The following is a 16,592-nucleotide window of genomic DNA, read 5'->3' as shown; positions in this document are numbered from 1 at the left end:
CTCTGAGCAAAAATCATAGCATCTTCAACTCTGCCACTTCCAGCTCTGCCTCCTGTGTTTATGTCAGTGCCATAGTCTCTAAACCACACAACACTGCTGATCTCACTATCGTTTTAAAGACCTTCCCTTTCATTCCCGCAGTTAGTCTTCTATCACAAATCACTCCCATCACACTTCTCCACCCAGTCCACCCTACCTACACTTTCTTTGCTACTCCTCTGCCACACACTCTGTTGCTTAGGACTGTTAAACCCAAGTAATTAAATTGGTCTACCTTCACCACCTCACTCCCCGCAGTTGCACACTTTCACCACCTTCTTTCTCATTTATGCACCTGTACACTGTCTTACTGCTACTGTCTCTCATTTCCCTTCTCATTTTTCAACCTCTCCAGGTTCACCTTAATTTGCTGTCTACTCTCACTATAGATCATATCATCTGCGAACATCACAGTCCATGAAGACTCTTGTTTGACCTCATCTGTCAACCAGTTCATCACCACTACAAACAGAAAAGGACTCAGAACCGTTTCTTGATGTAATCAAACTCTCTCATCTTGAACTAGGCTGTCATTCCAACCACCACCTCATCACAGTCATACTGTCCTCACGCATATCCTGTACCACCTTCATATACTTTCCTGCTACTCCCGACTTACTCATACAGTACCATAACTCCTCTCTTGGCACACTGTCATATGCTTTCTCTAAGTCCACAAACACAAAATGAAATTCCTTCTGACTTTCTGTGTACTTCTCCATCAACACTCTTAAAGCAAACATCACATCTATAGTACTCTTTCCTGACATGAAACCAATTGCTGCTCACAGATTACTACCTCTCCTCTCAGCCTAGTACTCATCACTCTTTCCCATATCTTCATGGTGTGGCTGATCAAGTTTATATCCCTGTAGTTACTGCAGCACTGAACACCTCCTTTATTCTTGAAAATTGGTACTAATATACTTATTCTCCACTCCTCAGGCATTTTCTTCCTTTTTGAGATTTTGTTAAACAACTGAGTTAGAAACTCTTATTTCCATCTCAACTAAACATCTCCATGCCTCCACAGGTATATTATCTGGGCCAGATGCTTTTCCACTTTTCATTCTCTTCATAGCTTCCCTCAATTCAGCCTAGCAGCTGATCCCCGGTACTTTGTGATTTACTCTCTCCACTTCATCCAACCTACACACTCTCTCTCTCTCATTTTCCATATTCATAAGTCCTTCAAAGTACTCCTTCCACCTTTTCAACACACTCTCCCCACTTGTTAGTAAAGTTCCATCTGCATCTTTTATCACCCTGACCCGCAGCAAGTCCTTCCCCCTCTGTCCTTCTGACTGGACAATCAGTACAAGTGCTTTTCTCAAATAAGAAAATAAAAACTTATAAAAAAAAAAAATTCATTAAGGGCACAATGTATTTATTCAGTAAGCACACTCACTTATTTTATACCACAATATATGTTAATTCCTCTGTTTTATTTTCTTTTTTTGCAACAACAAAATTCTTATTCATTCTTACCCATTATATAAGTAAGAGCAACATTAAATAAGATGGTGGTATTTCAGTTAGTATAAAGGTTAATACAAACTCAATTTAACAATTTATAACATGTATTTTAATTATTACATCTTATTTCGTGCTCAGACAACAATGAATACAGTGGCAGTCCACCACAAGGTGCCCATACACAAACAATGTCAAAAACATTACAAAAATACAGCACAAAACCTGGCAAAAAGCAGGATACTCAACAGACATAGTATGATGGTGCACTTCTCGTGTCAATAATATCTGATATCAATGTCAGCAGTTTTGAGCTATAACTTTTTTACTAATTTAAGATTAAACAATTGATCAAATAAAATGCTAAAAGACTACATGTTTAATATTTATGTTTAGATTGTATTTCCTTTGTTAATATCTAGAATTTGTTGCACTGTAGACAACAAATTCCTGCATCACAGGGATCCATGGCCAAAACTAACAGTAGTGAAGTTTGGAAGATCAGACACAAAACTGAAAAACGTAGACCCTCATTATGCAGTAAGGAATTGAACAGATTTTTCCTGGAATACATTCTTATAAGATGGTTCTACATGGGGGTAGCTGCTTTAGGCTTGAGTTCCATTACCTTACGTTCTTTTTGAACATTAATTGACATGCTAATTTCTAATAAGAATATCAAAGTCTTCTGGCTACTGTGCAATAATAAAGATATCCTCTGCCCAAAGCAGAACACAATCAGCAGCCTTTGACTTGCTGCAGAACTCCCAACATTCTGGCATGGAGGTTGCTTTTTGTGACAACTCCTACAATACGCTATAAGAACCTTGTGATGGAAAAAACTGCAGTCCTGGGAGACACCATGCAAGGTAATTTCACGGACCTTACTGCTGAAGTTGTCAACATCAAAGATGAAAATGCAATAGTGGCCAGGGAAATCTGTTCTTAGAGAAAAACATGTTAATCAAGAGGGTGGCTTATGTTGGTAAAACCTAGAATTGTATGACCCAAAGACACCATGGAAGGTGATAAAGGCAAATTTGTTTGAAAACTACACTGGCCACATCTCTCAGATTTTGTCTCCAAGGATGTGGACACGCAAGATGTAGGCTGGTCGCTGGTTGACCCTAATCAAGCTCCCTCATAATTATTTTTTTAAGCTTCAAAGACACCAACTAAAAGAGGCCAGGAACATCCAAAAGAGATCTCATTAGAAGGTTTACACACACACGCACACACACAAAAAAAAACTTTAGTGATTTTACAGTGCAGCACAGGAGATTGGTATTCTGTCTAAGATATAAACCTTGGGTAAAATGTTATTTTCTCCATCATCAATTATCTTGTTGAATTTCTCAATCTTTCATCCCTTTCTCTTCAAAAACAAGACACTGTTGAATTTTATCACTACATTTTGATCTGTCCTCTGTCAGTGATCCTCAGCAATTGACCACCCATATTGAGTCCCTCTTTTTGCAGAGGATGTTCTCCTTTAGCCGGTGAATACTCTTCTGGAAATTTCCATTATTCTAAACATATTCAATACTAATACTACTGGTTATAAAATGCACTGAACCAAATCTTTCTTAATACTTGGCTCATTTATCTTCACCCACCCCTGTCACTGAAACCTTCAGTTACCTTGGAGAGGACATGTTTGGATTAATGGTGAGATGTTCTTCTCTAAATATGGCCAAAGATCTACTAAGGGCAGTGTTTGTACTTGTGTGTGGTCTAATCTCCCCTTTCTTTCCACTCACAACTGGCATTAAAATGAATTTACACTACACTCCCTTGTAATTATTGGTTGGAAATCTGATCCTAATCACGAAATTCTTATGAAATGCACAACAAGAATACTGTACCTTAAACAATTAACATTTATTTGTTTCACCACTTAGACCGTCTGGTCTTAGGTATCTTCTCCATCTTCACCTTCATCTTGAGTACTTCCTGAATCATCCCTTGCTTTCCCTCTTTCACTGGTGGGTATTCTTTTTGTCTCACTGACACATGAATCCTAGAGCAATTCCCTGGGCCTTGTTCTGTCACTTACAATCACCACATTTGGCATACTGTGGATTGGCATACTGTGGAAAGATATATTGGCTCTCCCAAGAAATGACATACTTGCAAACGTATTTTTTTACAATACCACACTTAACATTGCTGGCTGACATTGCGTTTATCGTCATTGGCACTCTGCAGGAACCACCACCCTTTGTGACAAGTTTAATATTTCTAGGCTCCACATATTCTAAACTATCGTGCCTCATTTTATTGTTTATTGGCTGTTCCACTTAGCTTTGCCCTGAACAGTGATAAAATGTACATTACATGTGTTCAAAAAATAAAAATAATATCTGACACTTATGAACTACACATCGAAACAGAGATTTTTTGTTATGATTTAGCAATTAATGCTTCTGAAATAGAAGTCACATCGAAGCAAAGAACAATTCATAAAACAGTAATAATAATTATCTCAATAGATCAGTAACAAAATTGAAATGTAATAGAGCATGTAGAATCCACCATACTTGCAACATACAACTCGATCGCCAAGAAACAAATAAGGATAGTGCAGTAAAGGAACCCTCCTCCTCACTATAGTGTCCACCCCTCTTAGTCCCCCCCACTCTCAAAAGTGAGATCTTGTCACAAACGGGTCATTTGCTAGCTTATTATTTGCCAATGGGTCATTTGCTAGCTTATTATTATTCTCCCTCGTACTGCTGGGAGACTTCAATGCTCACGTGGGCAATGACAGTGAGACCTGGAAGGGCGTAATTGGGAGGAATGGCCCCCCCGATCTGAACCCGAGTGGTGTTTTGTTATTGGACTTCTGTGCTCATCACGGATTGTCCATAACGAACACCATGTTCAAGCATAGGGGTGTTCATATGTGCACTTGGCACCAGGACACCCTAGGCCTCAGTTCGATGATCGACTTTGTGGTCGTGTCGTCGAACTTGCGGCCACATGTCTTGGACACTTGGGTGAAGAGAGGGGCGGAGCTGTCAACTGATCACCACCTGGTGGTGAGTTGGCTCCGATGGTGGGGGAGGATGCCGGTCAGGCCTGGTAGGCCCAAACGTGTTGTGAGGGTCTGCTGGGAACGTCTGGCAGAGCCCCCTGTCAGAAGTAGCTTCAACTCCCACCTCCGGCAGAACTTCGACCATGTCCTGAGGGAGGTGGGGGACATTGAGTCCGAATGGGCCATGTTCTGTGCCTCTATTGTTGAGGCGGCTGACCGGAGCTGTGGCCGTAAGGTGGTCGGTGCCTGTCATGGCGGCAATCCCCGAACCCGTTGGTGGACACCAGCGGTGAAGGATGCCGTCAAGCTGAAGGAGTCCTACCGGTCCCTTTTGTCCTGGAGGCAGCTGATAGGTACCGGCAGGCCAAGCGGAATGCGGCTTCGGTGGTTGCTGAGGCAAAAACTCGTGCATGGGAGGAGTTTGGGGAGGCCATGGAGAACGACTTTCGGACGGCTTCGAGGAGATTCTGGTCCACCGTCCGGCGTCTCAGGAGGGGGAAGCAGTGCAGTGTCAACACTGTGTATGGTGGGGATGGTGCGCTGCTGACCTCGACTCGGGACGTTATGGGTCGGTGGGGGGAGTACTTCGAAGACCTCCTCAATCCCACTAACATGCCTTCCAATGAGGAAGCATAGCCTGGGGACTCGGAAGTGGGCTCCCCCATCTTTGGGACTGAGGTCACCGAGGTGGTCAAAAACCTCCTTGGTGGCAGGGCCCCGGAGTTGGATGAGATACGCCCGGAGTTCCTCAAGGCTCTGGATGTTGTAGGGCTGTCTTGGTTGACACGTCTCTGCAACATCGCATGGACATCAGGGACAGTGCCTCTGGATTGGCAGACTGGGGTGGTGGTCCCCCTCTTTAAGAAGTGGGACCGGAGGGTGTGTTCCAACTACAGAGGGATCACACTCCTCAGCCTCCCTGGAAAAGTCTATTTGGGGGTTCTGGAGAGGAGGGTCCATCGGATAGTCGAACCTCGGATTCAGGAGGAACAGTGTGGTTTTCGTCCTGGTCGCGGAACAGTGGACCAGCTCTACACCCTTAGCAGGGTCCTGGAAGGTGCATGGGAGTTCGCCCAACCAGTCTACATGTGTTTTGTGGACTTGGAAAAGGCGTTCGGCCGTGTCCCTCGGGGAATCCTGTGGGGGGTGTGCCGAGAGTATGGGGTACCGGACCCCCTGATAAGAGCTGTTCGGTCCCTGTACGATCGGTGTCAGAGCTTGGTCCGCATTGCCGGCAGTAAGTCGAACCCGTTTCCAGTGAGAGTTGGACTCTGCCAGGGCTGCCCTTTGTCACCGATTCTGTTCATAACTTTTATGGACAGAATTTCTAGGCGCAGCCAGGGTATTGAGGGAGTCCGGCTTGGTGGACTCAGGATTGGGTCACTGCTTTTTGCAGATGATGTTGTCCTGTTTGCTTCATCAGGCCGTGATCTTCAGCTCTCTCTGGATCAGTTCGCAGCTGAGTGTGAAGCGGCTGGGATGGGAATCAGCACCTCCAAATCCGAGACCATGGTCTTCAGCCGGAAAAGGGTGGAGTGCCCTCTCAGGGTTGGGAGCGAGATCCTGCCCCAAGTGGAGGAGTTCAAGTATCTCGGGGTCTTGTTCACGAGTGAGGGAAGAATGGAGCGTGAGATCGACAGGCGGATCAGTGCGGTGTCCGCAGTGATGTGGGCTCTGCATCGGTCTGTCGTGGTGAAAAAGGAGCTGAGCCGTAAGGCAAAGCTCTCAATTTACCAGTCGATCTATGTTCCTACCCTCACCTATGGTCATGAGCTATGGGTAGTGACCGAAAGAAAGAGATCGCGAATACAAGCGGCTGAAATGAGTTTTCTCCGCAGGGTGTCTGGGCTCTCCCTTAAAGATAGGGTGAGAAGCTCAATCATCCGGGAGGGGCTCAGAGTAGAGCCGCTGCTCCTCCACATCGAGAGGAGTCAGATGAGGTGGCTCGGGCATCTGATCAGGATGCCTCCTGGACGCCTCCTGGTGAGGTGTTCCGGGCACGTCCAACCAGGAGGAGGCCCCAGGGAAGACCCAGGACATGCTGGAGGGACTATGTCTCCCGGCTGGCCTGGGAACGCCTTGGGATTCCCCCGGAAGAGCTAGAAGAAGTGGCCGGGGAGAGGGAAGTCTGGGCATCTCTGCTCAAGCTGCTGCCCCTGCAACCTGACCTCGGATAAGCGGAAGAGGATGGATGGATGGATGGATGGATATTTGCCAAGGAGAAAAAACAGAATATGACCTTTTTTGTTTGTCATAAAATGAGAATTTAGAAAAGTGGGAGGACATTTTTGATATGGCCAATCATTAAAGAGTTATTGAGTGGCAAACATATCAGTCTTGTTCTTTTTCAGAGTACTTAAATATTCTAAAATTGTCAACAATTAGTATGATCAACATAAACGCCTGACATTGCTGTTATTTGACTTTACTGTTGTTATGCAATTACTTCATATTCTTTTGAATTAAAAATAATGTCAATATCAGGTTGTGTAAAAAAATATTTTATATATACATATATAGATTTGTCTTCCTTTTTCTTTAATCTAAAATTTAAGTCATTGCTGAGAACATGTGGAATTTCACCCCTTCATTTGGCCCACTCAGCTTCCCATTTCCTTTACTTATTCTTTCTCATCAGAAATCCTGTCTCTACTTTAATCAACATAAACTGCTTTTCCATTTTTACTTTGGCTCTGGGAGCTTTTTCCTTCCCCAAATTGCTCTATTAGCCATACGTATCCACACACCTAACTGAAATTCCTTAATAAGGTCTATCCTGCTTCTCATATATGTTGTTTACTGGGTCTATAACCCAATCCACTATGTCACTTTCACTTGTGTGTCCCTGCACTTTCCTCCACATGCCCATTTTTTACTTCTGAACTTGTATCCTGCAATTTCTCCTCTTTTCTCTTTGTGGATATTTCCACTATTATCTCAGAGTTTCATCCAATTGGACCTGTCTACCCTGCATCTCACTTCAGACTAGCAAAAGATTTTGTGTCTTGGCAGCCATGCTGTCATACTCCTTTATGCTTCATGCCCAAAATCTCCTGATCATGTTAGAGATGATAAGCAGTTATCTACATTTTGCATTCAGTTACATACACAGCAGTCCTTGTCACGGACCTTCAAATCATCCATTTAACCCAAAGGGCACTTAACTACTTCTATCAGTGTTTCAGATCTTAAATGTTTACAGTCCCTTTCTCCTCTCTTTAGTCTGTCTTGTACCTTTATACTTTCTCATTTCCTGGCAAGGTTCACACATTATTCTTAGCTACTCGACGTCTTATTCTCCAGTTCAGGAATAGAGAGTTGTTACATCTGCACTGCACTGTTCTATGTATTGTTCAATTTGTTATATATTAAAAATTTTCAATACACAAATTATCAAAAAAAGGCAGTATGTTTAGGGAATGGCCAATCTCCCGCTCCCCCAATTCAGTCTAATTTTCCTCTAATGGCTAATAGTATAATCCTGAAATAAAACATACATGTATGGTCTAAATGGCCTTCTATCATCATTACTTTAGACTCATTTTGCTAACATGCACATTGAGCTGTGTCTGGTGACAAAAAAGCACAGTCACCAGTCGATTACAGTTTTTGAAAAATGGTAACTCAATCCATCCATTTATTGAACATGCATTTCTACTACTTGGTCACAAAAGCGTACACCTCTCCTACTAACCAGTCCTGCACAGGATGCCTAACCATTACACAAATGTTACATAGATGAATAAATACAAAATGCATTTTGAATTATTCTTATTCATGCTTAAGGAAATACTATGCTTAATACACTAAAACTTCCACTAATATTACAAGACGCAACTTGGTCACTGTCTTACATGTGCTACGATCAATGACATTTATGAATAAATATACTGCAATACATTATTCCTAATTGCAAGCAAAAACTACAAATATAATTTCTTTCAAGCTAAAAAGCTTTCCAATGGTCCTGCAAAACAAACAGACTTGCAGGTTTCTTAGCTGTACTTGGGACTTGACACCACAAGAACTAAAGTCAGTAAAGGACATAAGGCAAGAATCAAACCTGGAGAGAATACAATTGCACATACTAGCTGTAGCTGGGCCTGTGTACTCCCTGTCAACTTAAAACTGCCATTTCATCAAGCTGCATACCTTTGATATGCAATAGGACATTTCAGTCCATCTGGCCATCCATTCTTTATGTGAACCTGTACAATCCATCCCATTATGTTGACCAAAGGTGGGAGGCACAAAGTAACCATAAATGATTCACCGCTGCATCACAAGGCAAACTCCTACAAACTTAGTGCTACTCATAAATCTAATGGTTACGCTTTTGAGATGCAGAAGATAAAACAAGAGAACTCCCATGAGAACACAGTGAACAATCAAACTGCACACTAAATGCACTTAAGATGAAAATCGTATCAGGAGCCAAGCCCTGTGAACACTCTTTCCTGTGCCTTGCCATTTTGTCTCATAGAAGAAGACTCGCATACTGTATATGATCATTTTCAGTTTCCATGTTATTAAATCAAAACTGTTGTTGGCGATCAGCTAACAGCTAAATCTACTGTTAAAGCATGCACTTTCATCCGTTAACGAAGTCTGAATTTTAAAAATCTGTATTGTTTTATTTTAGATGCTTGGACGATTTCTTTACCCCACTGTCTTCTATTTTTCATTGCTCAGTATTACTGTACTTTATAAAGGATGTCTGCACGGTCCTGCAGATTATATGTCAACTTGTTCAACAGTCTGACATTTTCCATGTGTATAAATTAATCATTTGACTTTTCAGTAATTTGCATGAATAAAATGATTGTCCATTGAAACAAGATGTGTCACATTTAGTAGATCATTTCTGTAGGATTCTTGCAAAAAAAGAAAATAAATAATAATAATAATAAATAATAAGGGAAGCAAGATTAATATTTGTAATAGCTTTCTATTTACACCAAGAAGCTGGACCAAAAACTAATTTCTTGAATGTACATTCGAAGCAGAATTTCTTCCTTTGATCACTCTTACATGATGGCACAAGTTAAAAAAGAACGATGTTGTATAGTGATGAGATACTCATTTACAGTCACATTTGCTACCACACACTATACACCGGCAGGAAATCACAGATTACCTTGGTCCTGACTCGGCGAAGGTCCCAACCCGGCCGTAGCTCCTCGATCAGCTTCATAGCACCGGGGATAACGTTATTCTCGTCCACGAAAATTGACAGCTTTTGAATAGCCGGCGACCCGACAGGCACATGTATTTCGGTTTCCATATCGTTTACTTATTAATATTTCTCTCCCGGAAATTGATGTATAACCTGTACGCGGTTTTAAAATTGTAAAAGAGGCGTTAATGCAAAATGATGCTGGTGATGATGGGGTGCATTTTATAAAAGGATCGTGTCTTTTTTTTTTTTTTTTTTTTTAAGTCCCCCTCGGCACCGCCCTCTTTTAGCCTCTCCCTGCTGGCGTAGGCCTAAAATAAGCCGGTCCGCTTTATATGATAGGCGCCGTTCAAACATCCGAGTTACGCCCCCTCCCGCCACTGAACAAAACTCTGTTACAGTAATGGGAAGAAGGTCTAGTCGACATTGAAGCCGACGCTACAAGAATTCTCGCGCCATCTGCTGGAAGGAGGATCGTGAGTGAAGTTTTAAAGTCTCGAAGACTAAATTGATTTCGGCGTTGCAGTACCCACCAAATCTGTGCAATATCTGTGTATATTTATGCCTGTACATGCTGCCCAAGTAAAGGTGAGTTTTTTTCCTGGTAAACCGGTTCCAAAATGTATGTGTTGGGTTATTTGTTGATTCTGAATCAACCCTGTTTCCTCTGGATGCCCCAATTTCCTACCACAATCTGAAGACTAGCAGGTTAAGTGGATTGGCGATGCTACACTGGCCCCTGAGGTGTGTTTGTGTTCCCCTTACGATGGGTTGACTCCCTGTCCAAAAATTTTTACTGCCATGAGTCCAATGCTTCCTGGGATTGTCTTCAACTTCCCCTCAACCATGCTCTGGATAAGCGAGTTTAGACAATGGACAGATGGATGGGTGAGTCAACATCCATCCATCCATCCATTTTCCAACCCGCTGAATCCGAACACAGGGTCACAGGGGTCTGCTGGAGCCAATCCCAGCCAACACAGGGCACAAGGCAGGAACCAATCCCGGGCAGGGTGCCAACCCACCGCAGGACACACACAAACACACCCACACACCAAGCACACACTAGGGCCAATTTAGAATCGCCAATCCACCTAACCAGCATGTCTTTGGACTGTGGGAGGAAACCGGAGCGCCCGGAGGAAACCCACGCAGACACGGGGAGAACATGCAAACTCCACGCAGGGAGGACCCGGGAAGCGAACCCGGGTCCCCAGGTCTCCCAACTGTGAGGCAGCAGCACTACCCACTGCGCCACTGTGCCGCCCTGAGTCAACATTGTAGGTTTATATATAAATGAGCATTATGATGGATTTGTGTCCTATACAAGGTTTTGTCCTGAACAGAAGAGCTGCAAGTGTGTAGTATTTGCTTTTTTCATTTAGTGTCTGATGTTGAAGTCTAAACCTGTATTATGATCAGACAAATGTCCATGAAAATAAGATAAGGATACTGAAAAAAAAAAAATCAACCACAACCATATTTCAGAGCCATAATAAAAAGCTGTATGCCAAGTCTCTGCATTGTGTTTCTGAATAAATTCTTTGTTTTTTCATCATGCAAATTATTTGCTATTTATTCAGCTATTTTGTTTGTATACATTCACTAGAAGAGGGACCAATGAAATAGCAGGCAGTTGTCGCAATACTTAAACTCATGTGAAGTAGCGGGGTTGAACACTAAAAATTCTATTGTAAAAGATTCAAGCATACATGTGCAGAATTTCTCAGATAGTAATATGTTTATCTTCTATATACTTGTACGATATTATCATTATCATCCAGCCCTGGATGGAAAAGCAATCCTTTGTAGGGCACGCAAACCCACAATCACTTATATGGGGTGATGTTATAGTTTCCAAGTAATGTAAAGTTGCAAGTCTTTGTTATGTGAAAAAAAAAAAAAACTAGAGTAACCAGAAAAATACGAAAGCAGGCACAGAAAGAATATGTAATCTCCACCTTTGTAACATCACACAAGCTCTATATTATATTATATTATATTATATTATATTATATTATATTATATTATATTATATTATCTGCGGTGGGTTGGCACCCTGCCCAGGACTGGTTCCTGCCTTGTGCTCTGTGTTGGCTGGGATTGGCTCCAGCAGACCCCCGTGACCCTGTGTTCGGATTCAGCGGGTTGGAAAATGGATGGATGGATGGATATTATATTATATTATATTATATTATATTATATTATATTATATTATATTATATTATATTATATTATATTGTCCCTTGAAGCATCCTGTGGGGTGTGCTCCCAGAGTACAGGGTACAAGGCTCGTTGTTACGAGCCATTCAGTCCCTGTACAGGAAGAGCAGGAGCTTGGTCCGCATTGCCGGTAATAAGTCGGACTCGTTTCCTGTTGAGATTGGACTCTGCCAGGGCTGCCCTTTGTCACCGATTCTGTTCATAAGTTATATGGACAGAATTTCTAGGTGCAGCCAAGGAGCGGAGGGGGTCTTGTTCGGTGGCCTCAGAATCTCGTCTCTGCTATTTGCGGATGACGTGGTTCTGTTGGCTTCATCGGACAGTGACCTCCAGCTCTCACTGGAGCAGTTCGCAGCTGAGTGCGAAGAAGCTGGGATGAGAGTCAGTACCTCTAAATCCGAGGCCATGGTTCTCAGCCGGAAAAGGGTGGAATGCTCTCTCCGAGTTGGAAACACAGTACTGCCTCAAGTGGAAGAGTTCAAGTATTTCGGGGTCTTGTTCACGAGTGAGGGAAGAATGGAGCAGGAGGTTGACAGACGGATCGGTGCGGCATCCGCAGTAATGCAGGCTCTGCAACGGTCCGTCATGGTGAAGAGAGAGCTGAGCCAAAAGGCGAGGCTGTCGATTTACCAGTCGATCTACGTTTCTACCCTCACCTATGGTCCACGAGCTTTGGGTAGTGACTGAAAGAGCAAGATTGCGGATACAAGCGGCCGAAATGAGTTTTCTCCGCAGGGTGGCTGGACTTTCCCTTAGAGATAGGGTGAGGAGTTTAGTTATCTGGGAGAGACTTGGAGTAGAGTCGCTGCTCCTCTGCATTGAGAGGAGTCAGTTGAGGTGGTTCGGGCATCTGGTTAGGATGCCCCCTGGGGGGTGTTCCAGGCATGCCCCACTGGGAGGAGGCCACGGGGCAGACCCAGGACACACTGGAGGGATTATATCTCCCAGCTGGCCTTGGAGCGCCTCGGGGTACTCCCAGAGGAGCTGGAGGAGGTGGCCCGGGAGAGGGAGGTCTGGGCTTCCCTGCTTAGGCTGCTGCCCCCGTGACCCGACCTCGGATAAGCGGTGGATAATGGATGGATGGATGGATATTATATTAAATTATAGTTGTGATGGACGGCCGGCATTTCAGTCTGGCCGGGATGTCCCACAACCAAGAGAAAGAGCCTTTTTAGGGCAATACATCCCCCGGGACGCTAGATGGCAGCTCCCCTGGACGGAAATCGTTCCCTGGATTCCCGCAGGGCAGCATGGGACATGGAGTCTGGTTCTTCAGCCCTGTTGGGTACTGTGGGTGCCGCCAGGGGGAGCTCACCAAGAACCAGGGGACTATTATGGTGACGTTAACCTGGAAGTATTTAGGAGTCATGAGGACAGAAACCCATAGTACTTCCGGGACACCTGAAGAAGGCGTTTGACCCGGAGATGGAAAACTTCCGGGTCATGGACTATAAAAGGATTATGGGAAACCCCAGCAAGGCGAGCCGGAATTGGGTGGGAGTGTGACGGAGCTGCTGGGAGTGGAGGATTGGTATTTTGTAATTGATTGTTGTTTATCTATACTAATAAAAGGCAAAGCCCTCGCTGACTGACTGACTGACTGACTCATCACTAATTCTCCAACTTCCCGTGTAGGTGGAAGGCTGAAATTTGGCAGGCTCATTCCTTTTGGCAGGCTCATTCCTTACAGCTTACTTACAAAAGTTAGGCAGGTTTCATTTCGAAATTCAAAGCGTAACGGTCATAACTGGAACCTCCTTTTTGTCCATATACTGTAATGGACTGCAGCTCTCTGGCCGTGGGAGGCGGAGTTGCGTATTGCGTCATCACGCCTCCCACGTAATCACGTGAACTGACTGTGAACGCAGTATGTACAAAACAAGGAAGAGCCCCAAAAAGCGCTGAAGAAAACATTCATTACACAATTGAGAAGGCAGCGAAACAATAAGAAGCGAAGCACGGTGTAAACCATAAGTTTAAATTAAGTTTATAGAAACGCTCCCGCTGCCATTTGCAATACCATATTCGCGAGATACAACTTTAATGAGAAGACACGAGGTATAAACGACATTTGGATCACTTTGTAACGGAGTTAAAATTGCTGTAGCGAGAAACTTTGAAGTGCCGGGTCTTAGCTAACATTAAATAAAGCCATGGACATCGCAACATCACACAAGAGAGCGGCTCACGTGAACTGACTGAACGCAGCAGGAGTGATCACTTCGCTACTGTGGAAACAAAGCACGGTGTAAGCTCCCGCTGCCGTTTGCAATACCATATTCGTGAGATACAAGTTTATATAGCAACAGGAGAAAATCCGCGATATAGAAAGACCATATAAATAAACATTTTTATAGTTTAAGCCTTAAAATACCCATCCCACATGCTTTAAACACATGTAAACTTATAAAACACACTTTGTTAACACATATGATATGTGGATGTCGGGCTAAGGATATGAGTAACATCTCACTATTATAAAACATTTTAACTTCACGCAAGACAAGACAGTGAGACAGGAAAATTGGTGATGTACAGGCTTTTAAATTACTGACACGCAGAGCGACAAGCAGCACAAAGCCAGCACAAAGTCCACTTCTCCTTAGCGTTCATTCAGCTCCCCACCCCCTTGACAATGCGAAGTGGCAGGAGCGTACTGCGCTTCCGGGGAGGGGGGGTTTGAGCGAAGGTGCGTTCAGCTCACACCCACACACACACACACTCCTCCTCCTTCCGAACGCCCAGAGCGACAAGCAGGCATTTTGGCAGAAGCAGCACAAAGTCCATTTCTGCTCAGCGTGAGTTCAGCTGCCCCCCTTCACAAAGCGAGTGCAGACACATTGACGTCTGATCACTGCGTGCAGTGTGCAGTGTTGGTCTGAGGTGTTTAAGAATGTAGAAAGTGTTTAAGAGCATAGGAAGTGTTTATAAGAGCGTGGGAAAGGTTAACAAGAGAGTGAGAAAGGTTTATAAGAGTGTGGGAAGGGTTTATAAAGCCTTAAAATATGTACAAATCTATACATATTAATAAAAGGCAAAGCCCTCACTGACTCACTGACTGACTGACTGACTGACTCATCACTAATTCTCCAACTTCCCGTGTAGGTGGAAGGCTGAAATTTGGCAGGCTCATTCCTTACAGCTTACTTACAAAAGTTAGGCAGGTTTCATTTCAAAATTCTACACGTAATGGTCATAACTGGAACATGTTTTTTGTCCATATACTCTAATGGAGGAGGCGGAGTCACGTATCGCGTCATCACGCCTCCTACGTAATCACGTGAACTAAAAACAAGGAAGAGATTTACAGCACGAGTCAAACGCGGGAACGAAGGTAAATGACGTTAATTTTTGAGTGTCTTTTAATACTGTGTAAGGATACATATTAACACGTGCAATTAAACGTGTGCATTTACGGGGTGATTTCTCAGGCTTAAAAGCTCGCCTTTTATCAAACGTGGGAACAAAGGTAAATGACGTTGTTCAGTGTCTTTTAATACTGTGTAAGCATACATATTAACACATGTGCAATTAAACGTGTGCATTTACGGGGTGATTTCTCAGGCTTAAAAGCTCGCCTTTTATTAAAAAGGTAAATGCAAACTGTTTTCATTCTGAAGGGCACAAACCATGTTAGATTTCAGACGTTAAACACGCAAAAATGTCGGTACACCAGATAAATAAGCACAACATATTATCAGTTGTATTGTTTGCTTACAATACATATAGAAATGTGTTAATCGTTAACTAATATTATGGGATGGTGTTTTTCGACTCGCGCCTTGATTTAAACGATTGTATTTCTTGGTGGGTTTGCGTAGCTTATTGTCAATATCTTTACACCTCTTTTTAAGACTTAATTTAAAAAGGTTTTCTTTTCTTCTTAATTAAAATTTAAAAGCAATACTTCACCGCTGCGAAGCCCCTCTAGCGCTGACGTCCGAGGTTCGATTACCGTAAGCGAGTGCAGTGAGTGTGTACGCCCGATGAGCCAAGAATAAGGGGGAAAGACGTGTCGCGTACTCTTTGCATTATTTGACAGTAAACTATTTTCAACCATTCTATGATCTGCTTCTCACAACTGAAGGCACCGTGGCTGATGTTACCTCACTTGCTGGCCAACCATAAGCGTTACCTGGTAGGTAACTAGCCACTCACTTCACTCCCTTACGGGAATCGAAACTCGGAGGTTTTCTTTTCTTCTTAATTAAAATTTAAAAGCAATACTTCACTGCTGCGAAGCCCCTCTAGCGCTGACGTCCGAGGTTCGATTACCGTAAGCGAGTGCAGTGAGTGTGTACGCCTGATGAGCCAAGAATAAGGGGGAAAGACGTGTCGCGTACTCTTTGCATTATTTGACAGTAAACTATTTTCAACCATTCTATGATCTGCTTCTCACAACTGAAGGCACCGTGGCTGATGTTACGTCACTTGCTGGCCAACCATAAGCGTTACCTGGTAGGTAACCAGCCACTCACTTCACTCCCTTACGGGAATCGAACCTCGGACGTCAGCGCTACAGGCGAAGCCCCTAAAATTGCGCCACGGCGTGTGGTTCGTTTATTTGACAACATGTAGATCGGGGTAATTACATTCACGGCATTCATAGTCTGATTCACAATCTGATTGTATGGGTGGTTACCT

General features: G+C 43.5%; 1 protein-coding gene across 1 annotated transcript in view; it reads right to left on the bottom strand.

Moving 5' to 3' along the window:
* etnk2 (ethanolamine kinase 2) overlaps positions 1 to 10,069 on the bottom strand; it is a 60,049-nt gene extending 49,980 nt beyond the window's left edge. Inside the window, exon 1 of the mRNA XM_028797162.2 lies at positions 9,687 to 10,069. Coding sequence (XP_028652995.1) covers positions 9,687 to 9,833 — 147 coding nt within the window. The 5' untranslated portion in view covers positions 9,834 to 10,069. The remainder of the gene's footprint in view (positions 1 to 9,686) is intronic.
* Between the last annotated feature and the right edge of the window lie 6,523 nt (positions 10,070 to 16,592).

The sequence above is a fragment of the Erpetoichthys calabaricus genome, chromosome 3, assembly GCF_900747795.2.
Source record: "Erpetoichthys calabaricus chromosome 3, fErpCal1.3, whole genome shotgun sequence".
NCBI classification, from domain to species: Eukaryota; Metazoa; Chordata; class Cladistia; order Polypteriformes; family Polypteridae; genus Erpetoichthys; species Erpetoichthys calabaricus.
This window is presented reverse-complemented; position numbering and strand designations above follow the sequence as displayed.